Source organism: Oppia nitens, unplaced genomic scaffold (assembly GCF_028296485.1).
Source record: "Oppia nitens isolate AA-2021 unplaced genomic scaffold, nextdenovo-longstitch-racon4-pilon3 scaffold1_pilon_pilon_pilon, whole genome shotgun sequence".
NCBI classification, from domain to species: Eukaryota; Metazoa; Arthropoda; class Arachnida; order Sarcoptiformes; family Oppiidae; genus Oppia; species Oppia nitens.
In genome coordinates, this window is record NW_026533199.1 from 14,515,280 (window position 1) to 14,531,197 (window position 15,918).

Sequence of the window (15,918 nt, forward strand, 5' to 3'; positions counted from 1 at the left end):
GTTCGGTGACAGTTATAATGTCTTCAAGTGTTGTTATCTCTTGAGGTGTAATCGCTTCTTCAGTAGCAATGAATTTTTACTTAAAGTTAAATAAAACTAATAATAAAAACACATATTTTGTTTTCAAAACATTTATTCTGATGGAAACAATTTATCTCATCTTTACTGATACACTGTTAGTACTCGACTCGCTCCGGGACTTCACAACACAACGGTTTTGTTGGTCAGTACGTTTGGGTGGGGTTTTGACTACTAAAACACATACCGATACCATTTTAGGAATGGTATGTTATGTTTTAATCAGTGCTGTGTGCATAACAACTCTCCAATCCTCCTTGTTTGTTCTAAGTTGGTTGGATTCGGGTTTTCGGCGATGTATGCCTCTATGGCTTCTACCCTTGCCTTAACACGTCTGTAAAGTTTGTTGATATTTCTTCGTATCTTGCGTAAAGTATGTTGTGTCGGAAAAATCGACTCGTTTGGATCGAATGGCCCGTCGCTGTCACTGCCCGCAACATCCATTTCCTGACATTGGGTATTCGACATCTATTAGTAGGGTAGGTAGGTGGAAACAAAGAAAAGCATTAATTCAGGCACAAACATTTAATATTCAGTATTACATCTGGGTTTAATGTCGATAAGCAAGTAAAAAGGTAAATATTTTAGTCAGTTGAGTTAAATGGCAACCGTATAGGCGACAACTTATGAGTGTTAAAATGTTCCACCATTTTACTTATTGATGAAAACATCATTGGACAACCTGACTGATCGCATTTGATGGTACTCGTATTAACACTTGATTGTGTCCGAACTTGGTTAACTCGAAATCTTGTAATTAAAGGTGGTGATGGTGTCGGGACATAGGGTGTCATTGACGAGTTATTTATATCATCAAGACTTATTGTGTCGGGATCTCTAGTTGGTTTACATAAGTTATGGTGTTTTTCCCATTCGGTTAATGAGCCAAAAGATTGTATACAAAACAAACAATCAAAGTTAGTCTTTCCGTGTTGACGTCTTTCGTGTTCGTTTAAAGTAATGATAGAATCGAATTTTGCAAAACAATTCAAACAAGGATATCGGGGTTGATGACGAAGATAAACGTGAATGCTCAAGTCTTCTTCAGTTAAAAATTGTTCGTCGCAACCTTCCTTTTGACAGCTTATTAATTGTAAATCCATCGGTGAGTATTCTGGAGATCGATGACCGTTATTCATTGTAAGAGATAAGGTTTCACGCGATGTTTCACTATCTTCCAATGTTATTGTCTCGGGGTTTATCCGAATTGATCTACAAATTATGTTATGTGAATCTAAATCTTTCTTTGTACTAAATTTTTCATTACAATAGATGCAATCAAACAAATTCAACCCATGATGAGTTTCTTTGTGGTCGCGCAAGGTTTTGGGTGATCTGAAGTCTTTGTTGCAATCACAACATCTATATGAGGTTGGAAATTTTCGAAATTTAATTTTATGATTAAGTTGACGATGTAGAACAAGATCTCCCTTTTCAATGAAAAATTCTGGGCATAGGTCACACTTTCTTGCCGACTTGAGTTTTCGGTTGTGCATAGCTTTCTTGTGATTGTATAAATCGTAGCCACTTGAGAATTTCCTTTCGCATAATAAACAATAAAATGGTTTTGCTTGTTTGTCAAGTTTGGGTGTTTTCATTATACTTTCTGTCAAACGTTTAGTCCGTTCAACTAAAGGATCAGATGGTAATTTGGGCCTGCCGTTGTTGAGCTGACGAATACAGTCAGCCGAGTAAGTGTCGAGATGTCTAAACGATGCGTTTTGCCAGCAAAATCTTTGATCACATGAGCCTGTAATGCAATGATACTTAGGATCTCTGTTGTGTTTATAAACTAAATGGTGATCGAGTTTTTCTTGATTTATAAATGTCTCATCACATTTATGACACGTACCATGTTCTAGTTTTCCGTGTTGATTTAGTTCTTTTATAGTATGAAATATTTTGCTGCAGTTTTCGTCATTGCACGCAAAAGAAGTTTGTATTAATTTTGGCCAATTATTGTCGCCACTATACTTAGTAGTCGTAAATGTTTGAAGCAAAGTGTTACCGTGAGTATTATTAGACTGGTGACAGACAATTGGGACTTTGTTTTTATAGAATGGACTATTTATTCTCTTCTTGTCCGGTAACCTCATAACATTTAGCTCATCATTGCAGTGCCTACTTTCAACTTGATGATTATGTAGTTTTGTGTAATCATAGAATTCTTCGCTGCAGTTGTTACAAATTATTGGTGGTTCAAACCCGTGATGTAGCATTTCTCCAATGAATTTGTGTGCTTGAAAAGCGCTAAAATCATGTTTGTAGACCAAATGTTTGTAATATAAACCCGGTTCAATAAATTTCCCTCTACATCTCACGCATTCGATGGCTTCTAGACAACGTCGGTCATTAGGCGTAAATATATAGGTTATCACGTTTGTCTTTTCTGATTTGTCACGTATTAGTTCTTCAACTCTAGACAATGAATCCCTACTGTAGCTACTATCGTCATATAGGCCCGACATTGTATACTGTTGAATATTAAAATCATGTTAGTTGGTGTATATGTAAATGTTAATATATAAAATAATTAAAGCATAAAATGTTAGGTATAACATCGGGTGACCGGCATTGTTTTCACCGAAAACACCTAAGTATACCTTAGTGTTAAGCATATTACAGATACTACATACACACACAATAGAATACACAATACTACACACAAATTGCACCTAACATTTATAAGTTGTGAAGCGGACGCCCAGCAGTGCCGTCACACGGGCCGCCTACTCACAACATTTTTTAAATGTCAAGTGCTTTAACAATGGACTCGGCGTATGTAGGAGTCATTAACTCTAATTGTTTTCTGGTTGAATTATTCATAACCTTAATAACCGGTATGTTTTCTGGTAGATTTTCTAACCATTGATTATAATAATGATTAAGCTCAAGGAGGTAAGGGACACGGATGTAGCCACTTTCCTCGGCCCGCGCTCGACAATATATATTGCTAGTGAGTTTATCTATAGGTGTCTCAACATAAACTACTAGATCGTATTTCAAGGCGTCCGCATATTGAGATAACTGTTCATTAACTATAGCATCAAACACCTCGCTCTCATAATTAGACATGAGATGTTGATCAACAAGTGTGGGTTTAAAGACGCGAATCGCGGAGAAATACGATCTTTCCATAACCTTAATGTCACTACCATCACGTGGCAACGCTCGGTGATGGTCAATCATTGTAAGTGCAACATAACTTTCAAATAAAAAGGCTCTCTTTTCAGGTTTCCTATAGTAGGCTTTTAATAAGTTAAGGCTGTTTAGGTCTCTCCACTTATCTATAGGTTCATTATGTATAGAAAGTCTGTTTGCTATTTGAGATTGACTTAAATAATGACTAAAGGTTGTCTTTCCTGACCCTATATTCCCTTCCAATAATATAGTTTTATACATTATGATACTTATAAAATTATAGCCCAATATCAACGACGGTATACCACTAGGCCTTATTAATTACTAAAATTAGAATAATGAAATAATTGAAGTGAACCGGTTAGACAATTAATTGATAAGATAATAAAATTAAATCGTGGAATGGTTTGTTTCGATTGAGCAACTATACTCAAGTGTTTTTAGCTTAATGTTTAACAAGTAAATCAAAAGTGAACTACTACGGCCGATTGTAATTCACAATTACATATACTTATTTATAAATTATTAAATTAAATCGTTATATAAATTTAAAGAAAATAAAAACATAAAATAAAAGGATAGGTTTTTTGTTTCGGATACACCTCGACTGCCAGGGCTACTCACCCGGCCCAGGGCACAACTGCCCGGGTTAGTCAAGGGAAGCAAATAATAAAACATAAAAGCAAAATACATTTAAGTCAAATAAATAATAATAAATTTCAAATTATAAATTAATTAAAACCAATAATTAAAATGTGGGGCTTTTGGGAATTTATCATCCCCTACTTCTGAAAATAGATCTCATGTAACGGTCTAGAGAGACGATTGAAAGAGATAGCGTACCACTACTTTTGGTATAATCGGTAATTGGCTATCGAAAGGGATAGCGTACCACTACTTTGGGTATAATCGGTAATTGGCTATCGAAAGGGATAGCGTACCACTACTTTGGGTATAATGAGTAATTGGCTATCGAAAGGGATAGCGTACCACTACTTTGGGCATAATTAGTAATTGGCTATCGAAAAGGATAGCGTATCACTACTTTGGGTATAATGGGTAATTGGCTATCGAAAGGGATAGCGTACCACTACTTCAAGAGTATTGAACTATTTTAATTAAACAGTTAATTTAGGCTTACGGTTAAATTTGTGGTAAACGGTTAGGTGATAGTGACCGCCTCTTTGTTATCTCTTGAGAACAGTTCGGTAGTAGTGATCGACTCTCTGTTGTTGTTATCTCTTGAGAACAGTTCGGTAGTAGTGATCGACTCTTTGTTGTTGTTATCTCTTGAGAACAGTTCGGTAGTAGTGATCGACTCTTTGTTGTTGTTATCTCTTGAGAACAGTTCGGTAGTAGTGATCGACTCTCTGTTGTTGTTATCTCTTGAGAACAGTTCGGTAGTAGTGATCGACTCTCTGTTGTTGTTATCTCTTGAGAACAGTTCGGTAGTAGTGATCGACTCTTTGTTGTTGTTATCTCTTGAGAACAGTTCGGTAGTAGTGATCGACTCTTTGTTGTTGTTATCTCTTGAGAACAGTTCGGTAGTAGTGATCGACTCTCTGTTGTTGTTATCTCTTGAGAACAGTTCGGTAGTAGTGATCGACTCTTTTTTGTTGTTATCTCTTGAGAACAGTTCGGTAGTAGTGATCGACTCTCTGTTGTTGTTATCTCTTGAGAACAGTTCGGTAGTAGTGATCGACTCTCTGTTGTTGTTATCTCTTGAGAACAGTTCGGGAGTAACAATCAAATTTGTATTTAATTTTAAATTAAATTAATAATGAAAACACATATTTTTGTCTTTAAAATTCATTTATTCTGATATAAAAACACTTTTCTGATGTTCACTTATACACTGTTAACAACCGACTCGATCGGGAACTTCTGAGTCAAACAGTTTTGTTGGACGACCAGTACGGGTGGGGTTTCATACATATGCTGTTTGCGTAATGTTATGTTTATTGCGTGTATACTGAAGTTATTTTTGTAAAAATAGTTTATTTCAAAATAGAAACTATTTTTGAACTACTTTACTAATATTAATAATAATTAATTTTTAACTTTTAATTAATTAGCACCGCACATCAGTACTTTTTTCTAATTAATATTTATGTCAATAATAAAAAAGATCATAAAAAAATAATAATAATCATAAATAAATGAAAAATAATAACAATCTATAATTACAATTACTATAATTACAATAACAATACTATATTTCTAATTTCAAATAGATTATACAGTTTTCAAATTTTTATTTAGTTATTTATACAGAAACCATTTATATTAAATATAATAGAATTTATATAAATTATTAATTTTAATTACATTTTATCTAATTGAAAATGTTATTAAATAGTTTATAAATTATATTAATTTAGTAAATAACATAACTTTTCAGTAAAAAAATTTTTGATACAATAAATAAAATAAATTTTAATTTTTTTTATATAAATATATATATTTTTATCTAACTGTACAATAAACTTATTATATTATTTTTAATATAAATTTATTTTTAAAGTAATTATTAAATAGGAGATATCGTTGACACGCAAATTTATTATTTTTAATCAAAATGTAGTAGTTTTTATTAAATAAATATATTTTTAAACTAACTTTTATATTTTTTAAAAATAAAATATATTTAATATTTATATAATGAAAAAACAAAAATATTATTTTTATAAAAAAAAGTTATTGATATTAGTTAACACACACACACACACAGTGTCGACAAAATTTAGTTTAAAAAAACTGTGGACCCATTTGGTGACCAAAAAATTAATAAATTATTTATTTATAAAAAAAACTGTACATTAAATTATAATTTTATTTTTATAATAATCTAATTTTTAAATTATGATTGTATATCAATAAAAATATTTTCAATATTAAAATTAGGGCACTGACTTACTAACAGCCTAACCGCCTACCCGCCCAACAGCCCCGTCGCGGATATCGATTATCGATATTCAACAAACAGCCCCAAACAGCCCCAAACAGCCCCAAACAGCCCCAAACAGCCCCAAACAGCCCCAAACAGCCCCAAACAGCCCCAAACAGCCCCAAACAGCCCCAAACAGCCCCAAACAGCCCCAAACAGCCCCAAACAGCCCCAAACAGCCCCAAACAGCCCCGCCTGACCTAAACAGCCCCAAACAGCCATATGTATATGTATATGTATATGTATATGTATATGTATATGTATATGTATATGTATATGTATATGTATATGTATATGTATATGTATATGTATATGTATATGTATATGTATATGTATATGTATATGTATATGTATATGTATATGTATATGTATATGTATATGTATATGTATATGTATATGTATATGTATATGTATATGTATATGTATATGTATATGTATATGTATATGTATATGTATATGTATATGTATATGTATATGTATATGTATATGTATATGTATATGTATATGTATATGTATATGTATATGTATATGTATATGTATATGTATATGTATATGTATATGTATATGTATATGTATATGTATATGTATATGTATATGTATATGTATATGTATATGTATATGTATATGTATATGTATATGTATATGTATATGTATATGTATATGTATATGTATATGTATATGTATATGTATATGTATATGTATATGTATATGTATATGTATATGTATATGTATATGTATATGTATATATATATGTAATATATAGGGCTGTTAGGGACTGTTTGGGCTTTTTGGGTCAGGCGGGACTGTTTGGGGCTGTTTGAGTCAGGCGGGGCTGTTTGGGGCTGTTTGGGGCTGTTTGGGGCTGTTTGGGGCTGTTTGGGGCTGTTTGGGGCTGTTTGGGGCTGTTTGGGGCTGTTTGGGGCTGTTTGGGGCTGTTTGGGGCTGTTTGGGGCTGTTTGGGGCTGTTTGGGGCTGTTTGGGGCTGTTTGGGGCTGTTTGGGGCTGTTTGGGGCTGTTTGGGGCTGTTTGGGGCTGTTTGGGGCTGTTTTGGTAAATATCGATAATCGATATCCGCGACGGGGCTGTTAGGCGGGTAGGCGGTTAGGCTGTTAGTAAGTCAGTGCCTAAATACAATAGTATTATATGTTATATCTATAAATAAATATCAATAGTAGTTACAAAATGTATTATTTTTAATTGTTATTTAATTTACAGTCATATAAAAATATAAATTATATTAAATAAAATTTTCATTTATAATCTAAATTGGCATTGGTTGTTTTTTCAATAAAACTTAATTACTTAAATAAATTTTAATTAAAATATATTTATAGTATAGTAAGATTAAGGTTAGTAAGGTTATTTTTTAAAATAATTTATTGTAAATTTACACTGTTGCTAAACTGTATAGTAAACAATATATTTTATTAATTAGTTTTATTAATAACAAAAATTATAGTATAATTACCATTGAAACTGTTATAACCTTATTTTATTTATATATTTTTCTAACTAAATTAAAAACAATATAATTAATATATTTATAGTTTGTAAATCTAATAGTTATTTTTTCAAAAAAAATATTCATATTAAATTTCAATTAAATGTTTAATTTAGTAGAGTTATATAAGTTAATAGTTTTAGATATAAGATATAACAAACAATTTAAATAAATATAATTACAGTTTGGTATAGTAATTTTGTAAACATTTAATTAAAATCAAATTTATATTTATAAAAATTATAATTAAAGTATTTTGATATAACATAATATTGCTATAAATTGTTTAGATAATTAAAGCGCTTGGGTCTTATCCGCCTACCACTGTTTGCCTTGCCTACCCCTGCCTACCTCAAATATTTTAAAAAATTAAATTAAATTATTTAATTTATGCATATAAATTTATTAGATACAATATGTAGGTTTTATATTTTTAAAATTAAAAAAAATTAATTATAAAAAACTGTAATTTAGTTTTAAACATTATATTTATATAATCAAGATAACACTTTAAGATAATAGTCTCTGTCTGTCTGTCTGTCTGTCTGTATGCGTGCACATTTCATCAACAACCATATTTTAATTCAAATGTAAAAATGTATTGTTATATTTTCATTTTTTATTGAAAGCAATGTTATTTCTATGGGAAATTTTAAATGATTATTGAGGTCAGGTAGATTTTGAGGACAGGTAGGCAGGTATTGTGGAATTACATTTTACTATATTATATGAGTCATAGGGCACCGGGAGGTTAGCTACCTGGGCTAAATTTTTGTAAAATTTTCTCAAATGCAAAAATTTTTAATTTGTATTAAAATTTTCAATTTTTATTCAAAGCAATGTTATTTCTATGGGATATTTTAAATGTTTACTGAGCACTGGTAGGTTTTGAGGACAGGTAGGCAGGTGCTGTGTAATAACATTTTAGTATATGGTATGAGTCTTATGGCACCGGGAGGTTAACAACTTGAGCTAAATTTTTGTAAAATTTATTCAAATTGCTTAGCAAGATAATTTTTTATATACATATTACTATCAGGGTCTCTTTGATTTTTACTGTATATAAATTTCTTAATATACATTACAACATAATATAAAGATTATTCAAATTGCTGAGCAAGATGATTTTTTATATTCATATTACTATCAATATACTATACTACATAAATATTATTATAAATAGCACGATTAAACATGTTAACGTGTAAACTTTTTTATAGACGTTTTTCTGGATAGCCTAAATTTATTTTTATATATATTGTAATTCTATATGTATTTATCATTATATAAAAAATCATTTTTTATAAGCGTTTTTCTGAAGAAATTAGATATCCTTAATTGTCGAATAAAATTACCATTTATAATCAGAGTTTCAATTGTAGTTGACTAATGTATATGCATATCGATAGGACTCATTATAATGCATTTCGTTTAAAAGTCTTATTCTTAGATGGAATTGGAAACAAATTTGGCAGTCATTCTAATTTCTTATAAATATTTTATTAATTAGTAAGAGAATGCACGACTATACATGTTACGCGGGTCAAACTAGTAATAATTATTAATTTTATTAAGATTTATAAAAAAAAATTTAATATTTAATATTTACCTATTATTATTTTGTTTATCTATATTTTAATAAACAAAAGCTTAATAACAATAAAAATTAAATTTTTCAATTTAATATTTAATAATTTTTTAAAAATAAAACTATTGCAAGCAATGATGTAGATAATTTTAAAATAAATGATTTTGTTAATAATCATATATTTAAATTAATTGTATTTTTTCCATATAATCTACAATTTACTATTAATATTTTTTTAATTTTGAAATTAATTAATTCATTATAATTAATTTTTAATAAATTTATTTTAAAAACAAAATTTTAATTAGTAATTTGTAGTATAATTTAGTTTAATTGACTGTAATTACAAACAAATTTATTGCTTAATATGTATAGCTGTTATGATTTTTTTGAAAATATTATTTTTTTATTATATACCTAAAAAACTTTAATTTAAGGTATAAATAAAATTATTATTATAGACCAAATATGAGGTTAAATTTTTATAAAATATTATTTTCGTTTATTTTAATTTTATATTTACTAATAAACTAATTTTTTTTAAAATAAGATTTCTTATTAATTTTTAGGCAGAACTTTAGTATTTGAGCCGTGCCGATGACCAGGGTGGGTGGTATAGGTAGATAGTGCTTGATGTCTAGTATACATATGTAAAATATAGGACATCGCAAACTAAAGGTTAAAAAGTTATGAACTTTTAAAATAAAAAATATATTAATACACAGAATATTGTATATAGGTTAGGTTAGGTTAGGTTAGGTTAGGTTAGGTTAGGTTAGGTTAGGTTAGGTTAGGTTAGGTTAGGTTAGGTTAGGTTAGGTTAGGTTAGGTTAGGTTAGGTTAGGTTAGGTTAGGTTAGGTTAGGTTAGGTTAGGTTAGGTTAGGTTAGGTTAGGTTAGGTTAGGTTAGGTTAGGTTAGGTTAGGTTAGGTTAGGTTAGGTTAGGTTAGGTTAGGTTAGGTTAGGTTAGGTTAGGTTAGGTTAGGTTAGGTTAGGTTAGGTTAGGTTAGGTTAGGTTAGGTTAGGTTAGGTTAGGTTAGGTTAGGTTAGGTTAGGTTAGGTTAGGTTAGGTTAGGTTAGGTTAGGTTAGGTTAGGTTAGGGTTAGGTTAGGTTAGGTTAGGTTAGGTTAGGTTAGGTTAGGTTAGGTTAGGTTAGGTTAGGTTAGGTTAGGTTAGGTTAGGTTAGGTTAGGTTAGGTTAGGTTAGGTTAGGTTAGGTTAGGTTAGGTTAGGTTAGGTTAGGTTAGGTTAGGTTAGGTTAGGTTAGGTTAGGCGGTAGGCCGTTAGTCTTGTTAGAATAGGATAGAAAAATAAATTAATTTTGCAAAAAAAAATAATTTTTTATTTTAAAATTTCATAACTTTTTAACTTTTAGTTTGCGATGTTTACATGTTTACTCATATATACTATTTATCAAGTACTATCTACATATATTTCCCACGCCCGCCTCCGGCGTGCCCCATATAGTAAGCCTTTTTTAAAAAAAATATTTTTATCATACTGTAATTTAATTTTTATTCAATGAATGTAATATTTTCTAAATAATTTAATCATTAATCTAATTATATAATAATATATTAATTACTGTTTCTAGTAAAAAAATTAAAATAAACTCTTATTTTAATTTTAACATAATGTACTAGAATCGCTGAAATTAAAAAATTATTTATTAAATAGTTAAAGTTAAATAGATTATCAAAATATATTTAATTTACATAAAATTATAACTAGAATTTTGAATTTTTATTTAATTAAATTGAATATTAATAAATAATAGTGTTAATTAATATTCTGAAAATAAATTTTTTTAACTGTAACTTTATATTAATTTAATTGTTTTACATATTAAAATATTAGTTATTTTTATTTATAGTCTCATCAGTAATTTAAGGATTTCGACTATAATTAATAAAAAAAATTTTTATATTTATATTTAATACTAACTATTATTATTAAAGAATAGATATTAAAAAGATTCAATTTATTTATAATATATATAATTATTATTTTAAATTAATCCATATCTCATTGTTGCAATTTATTTATTGTATTATTTAGCTTTTTTGAATTTTACATTAACTAAACCATTAATTAAAACATTTGACTATTATTATTATATCAGCAATTTGTTGACTCTAATTAAGCCAACAATGAGTATCTCAATTAACAAAATTTATTAATAAGATTTATTTAACTTATAGAATGTAACTCCAAACAAATTTATTGTTTTATATATATATAGCGTTTTTCACAAATAACAACAAAATTTGTTTTTTCATACTCTCCTCTAAATAAAACTATTATAATTATAAAATTAAATTAAATTAAAATTAAAAAATTACTTGAATAAATACTTGATTTTTTATTAAAAAAGTTAATATTTGATAAATATATCAATTATAATAATTTATTATATTACAGTGTTATAATTGTATTAAGTATAATTTATATAATAATTATATAATGTATATTTAATCTAAATAATTATTTTATTAATATAAAATAGTTTTAACAAACTGTAATATATTTAAAAAATTTTAAGTTTAAACTGTATCGCATAATTTAATAAAGTTTTATATATGATATTTTTTAATTTTTTAGTAAACCATACTCATGCTAACTTTAATAAAAGCTTTTATTTATATTATTTTTAAAAAATTTTAATTCTAGTTTTAACAAATTTTTAAAAATATTACAGTTTCTTAAAAAAACTGTTATATATCAATAAATCAAATAATGAAATTATTGCATTATTATCATCACTATGATATTATATAGTATCAACACTACTATCTAAAATTGTTATATTGTTAAATTTACTAGAATACAATTTTAAACAAATTTACTATTTTAGTTTTATATAATAATTAATTATCATCTTGGTAATTTTAAAATTTTAAAATAATATAATATAAAAATGATAAATAGGAATTATAAAATTTTATTTTATCAAATTTAACAAGATAATACTTTTAAATTATAGTGTTGATATGCTGCATATTATTATAAATAGTTAAAAGTATAAACATTTAAATAAGATTGATTTTAATAAAAATATAACAATACATTTTTTTACATTTATTTAAAATATGGTTCTTATAGAAAAGACAAACTTACAAATAAAAATATTATTTTAAAGTGTTGTACTGATATAAAAATTTCTACTTGAAATTAAAATTTTTATAATTGTTGAAAAAAATTTTATATTTGAAAAAATTTTACAAAAATTATATACATTTTAAAAAAACTACCTGTGCTCTATGACATGTATAATAAAGAAAAATATATGCACACAACAAGAGTCTACATGTACTCATACTTAACTGTGTTCAATAATTATTTATTTTTTTCCATAGATATAACATTGCTTTAAATTTAAATTAAAATTTTTATTGTTATAACTTTATTTTGTTTTTAAACAATGTATTTTTCAAATTTAATCATTTTTAACAATAATAGAAATTTTCAATAAATATTAAAAACAATTTGAGTTTGTTTTTTTTGTCTGAGAAAATGGATGAAATTCACTATTACTTCCAAAGACTGGAACAGTTAATCGATAATATTCAGATCGAGTTGCCAGATGTCAACTTACAGCTTGGTGTCAATATAGTAAATGTAGATCGGGTAGGCAAACAGCAAATAGTTATAAACGGTAAGACGGAAACGGCAAAAGTTAAAATTTATGATGATCATCCAGTGGTGACAATAAATAAAATTCGGTTTCGTATAATAAACGGACATGTTTTTCGACGAAAGCCAAATGAACATCGGTACACAGCAATCTATAGCTATGGTGTGGGTGGAAATACCGGACAATTGGCTACCATATTTCAAATTCACGAGTCTGATCCAAACGACTCGCTCGATGAAATAATAGCCAATCGATATCTAGTGCTTACAACAATTGAATTGGAAACAGCTCTATCAAAGATATTCATTACAGATAGGATATTTGATCGTCTAGTAGATATTATTAGTGACTACACAGATATAATTCTAAATGGAATTTATGTTATAAATAAGGATATAGGGCTTAAGTTATATCAAAGATATAGAGACAATACATATTTGGCATCATATAAGATTATTGGATTAATGAATAGACTTAGAGTGTTGTACAATATTCATCAGTACGGTATTGTTATTAATAACTATAAACAGACGAAGACTTTTATTTGGACAATAACACCCACCGAATCGATCGACTATATGGATTCAAACGATATCTTATACGATAGAATGGACCAATACGAGGCCAAATTCAATGAAACTGAAGACGAATTTCTTGGTTTAGTAACAGCTATGTTTCAATTTGTAACCAATCCATATAGAGCTATTAAACTAGATGACGACATGAACCATGATTTATTTATACGAAAAATCAAAGTAGGAATAGATAAAGAACTTTTGATTTATGTTGATAAGGATGAAGAGGAAATAAGATTGAGCAGTGATGGTCTGTTATTTGGTTTTGACAATACAATAGTTATACGTCGAAATTATGGTAATTTTCTTTTAGGTTACGAGAGCCAACCGCCAACTTTAAAAATTTTAAGATCCTACGGTAACGGAGCAGTCGACATCGAAGGCAATGTCACAACAACCAGCAACTCCACCATCGACTCTTCAAACACAACCGGAAGTCAGATAATGCCCATTCACCTACCGTTTAGTTCTTTGGACAAAAAGTTATATTTTATAACGCCATCAATCGCAGCAAACGTTAAAAAGATTTTAAATGAAATAGATTTTAACGAAAGAGTGCCACATCTAATCAAAGAGCTATTTCTTTATTCATTAATGTTGTTCGAGATTTCAGGCGATCCCATAACGCATGATATGTTTGAGTATACTCAAGAGTGGCGTATCAATCAGATCAACCATCACCGAATGATAATCAGGAAACAGAAAGAATATATAATAGAGTTATATAAAAAAAAGCGTTGGATTGGAACTTGTGCTCAATTATGCAGTTGTTATTAATATGTAAATAAAATTTTTAATAAGAAAAAAATTATATTTAATTATTAATTATTAAATAATTTAATTAGGAAAAAAATAATTTTAGTTTATTTATAAATTATTGTTAATATTGACAGATCTAATATAAAATATTAGCAAATAAAGTTTGTTAAAATAAAATTATAAAAATAGGATCTTTTTAAATATTATAGTATAAAAAGTTTATTATACTCTGTACAATATGTGATGAAAATTAAATTAATTTGTTAGCAAGATACTTTATTAAAACAAAAATAAAAACAGGGTCTCTTTGATTTTTATAGTTTAAAAACTTTATTTTATAATCTACAATATGTAATGAAAATTAAATTAATTTGTTAGCAAGATACTTTATTATTGCAAAATTACAAACAGGGTCTTTTTGAATTTCTTAATATAAAAAGTTTATTATATTCTGTACAATATTTAATAAAATTTAAATTAATTTGTTAGCATAAATTAAAATAAAGTTTGTTAAAATAAAACTATAAAAATAGGGTCTTTTTAAATATTATAATATAAAGTTTATTATACTCTGTACAATTTGTAATAAAAATTAATTTATTATCAAGATACTTCATTAAAACAAAAATTAAATCAGCGTCTTTTTGATTTTCTTAGTATAAAAAGTTTATTATATTTTGTATAATATTTAATAAAATTTAAAATAATTTGTTAGGAAGATACTTTAGTATTGCAAAATTATAAACAGGGTTTCTGATTTTTATAGTTTAAAAACTTTATTTTATAATCTTCAATATGTAATGAAAATTAAATTAATTTGTTAGCAAGATATTTTATTATAGCCAAAATAAAAACAGGGTCTTTTTGATTTTCTTAGTATAAAAAGTTTATTATATTTTGTACAATATTTAATAAAATTTAAATTAATTTGTTAGCAAGATACTTTATTATTGCAAAATTACAAACAAGGTCTCTTTGATTTTCATAGTATAAAAATTTTATTATATTTTGTACAATATTTAATATAAATTAAATTAATTTGTTACCAAGATATTTTATTTTAATAAAATAAACATATAACATAGACATGTTATTTATTATATAACAATAATTAAAATCATATAATTAAAAATTATTATCTATTAAATCTTATTACAATTAAAATTATGAATAGATGTTTTGCAAGTTTCTTATTATATTTTAAATGATTTAATAATTTATTTATAATCATGACTACAGTGGCAATAATGTGATTTGTTAATTTTATAATTTTCAAATAATATTAATAATTAATTAAATTTTAAAATTTTAAAATTAAATAAAAAACAAAGGGCACAAAAAAATATTTGATTTTAATTATAATTATGTAATATTTATAGTAAATAATAAAATTATAAATGATAGCAATTATATATTTTATAAAAAAAACTGTAATTTGTATTAATAAACACAATTTTATTATATTTATAATCGATAAATAAGTATCAATAGTTATAGCAGTGCGATTTTTTATTATTTATTACTTAATTATAAAAATATATTAATTTAGTAAAATATATTAATTATTTTTTTTGAAAATAATATATAAAGTTACATTTAAAAAATTTATATAAATAATAGTTAATTGTTATTAAACTAAGAATTATATTTCTATTATCATCTGACAGAAATTAAATAACTATAATTATATATATAAT

General features: G+C 26.7%; 2 protein-coding genes across 2 annotated transcripts; both read right to left on the reverse strand.

Moving 5' to 3' along the window:
• Positions 1-662: 662 nt before the first annotated feature.
• Positions 663-2,546, reverse strand: LOC128951644 (zinc finger protein Xfin-like). The gene has a single exon (XM_054296890.1). The coding sequence runs from the start codon at positions 2,544-2,546 to the stop codon at positions 663-665; it is 1,884 nt and encodes a 627-aa protein (XP_054152865.1).
• A 277-nt stretch (positions 2,547-2,823) lies between these two features.
• On the reverse strand, positions 2,824-3,480 carry LOC128951645 (deoxynucleoside kinase-like). The gene has a single exon (XM_054296892.1). It carries the CDS (start codon positions 3,478-3,480, stop codon positions 2,824-2,826), a length of 657 nt encoding a protein of 218 aa, XP_054152867.1.
• Positions 3,481-15,918: the final 12,438 nt, after the last annotated feature.

Excerpts from the sequence above, each read along its gene's own strand:
- LOC128951644 (XM_054296890.1), bottom strand. The coding sequence starts at position 2,546 with ATGTCGGGCCTATATGACGATAGTAGCTACAGTAGGGATTCATTGTCT.
- LOC128951645 (XM_054296892.1), bottom strand. The coding sequence starts at position 3,480 with ATGTATAAAACTATATTATTGGAAGGGAATATAGGGTCAGGAAAGACA.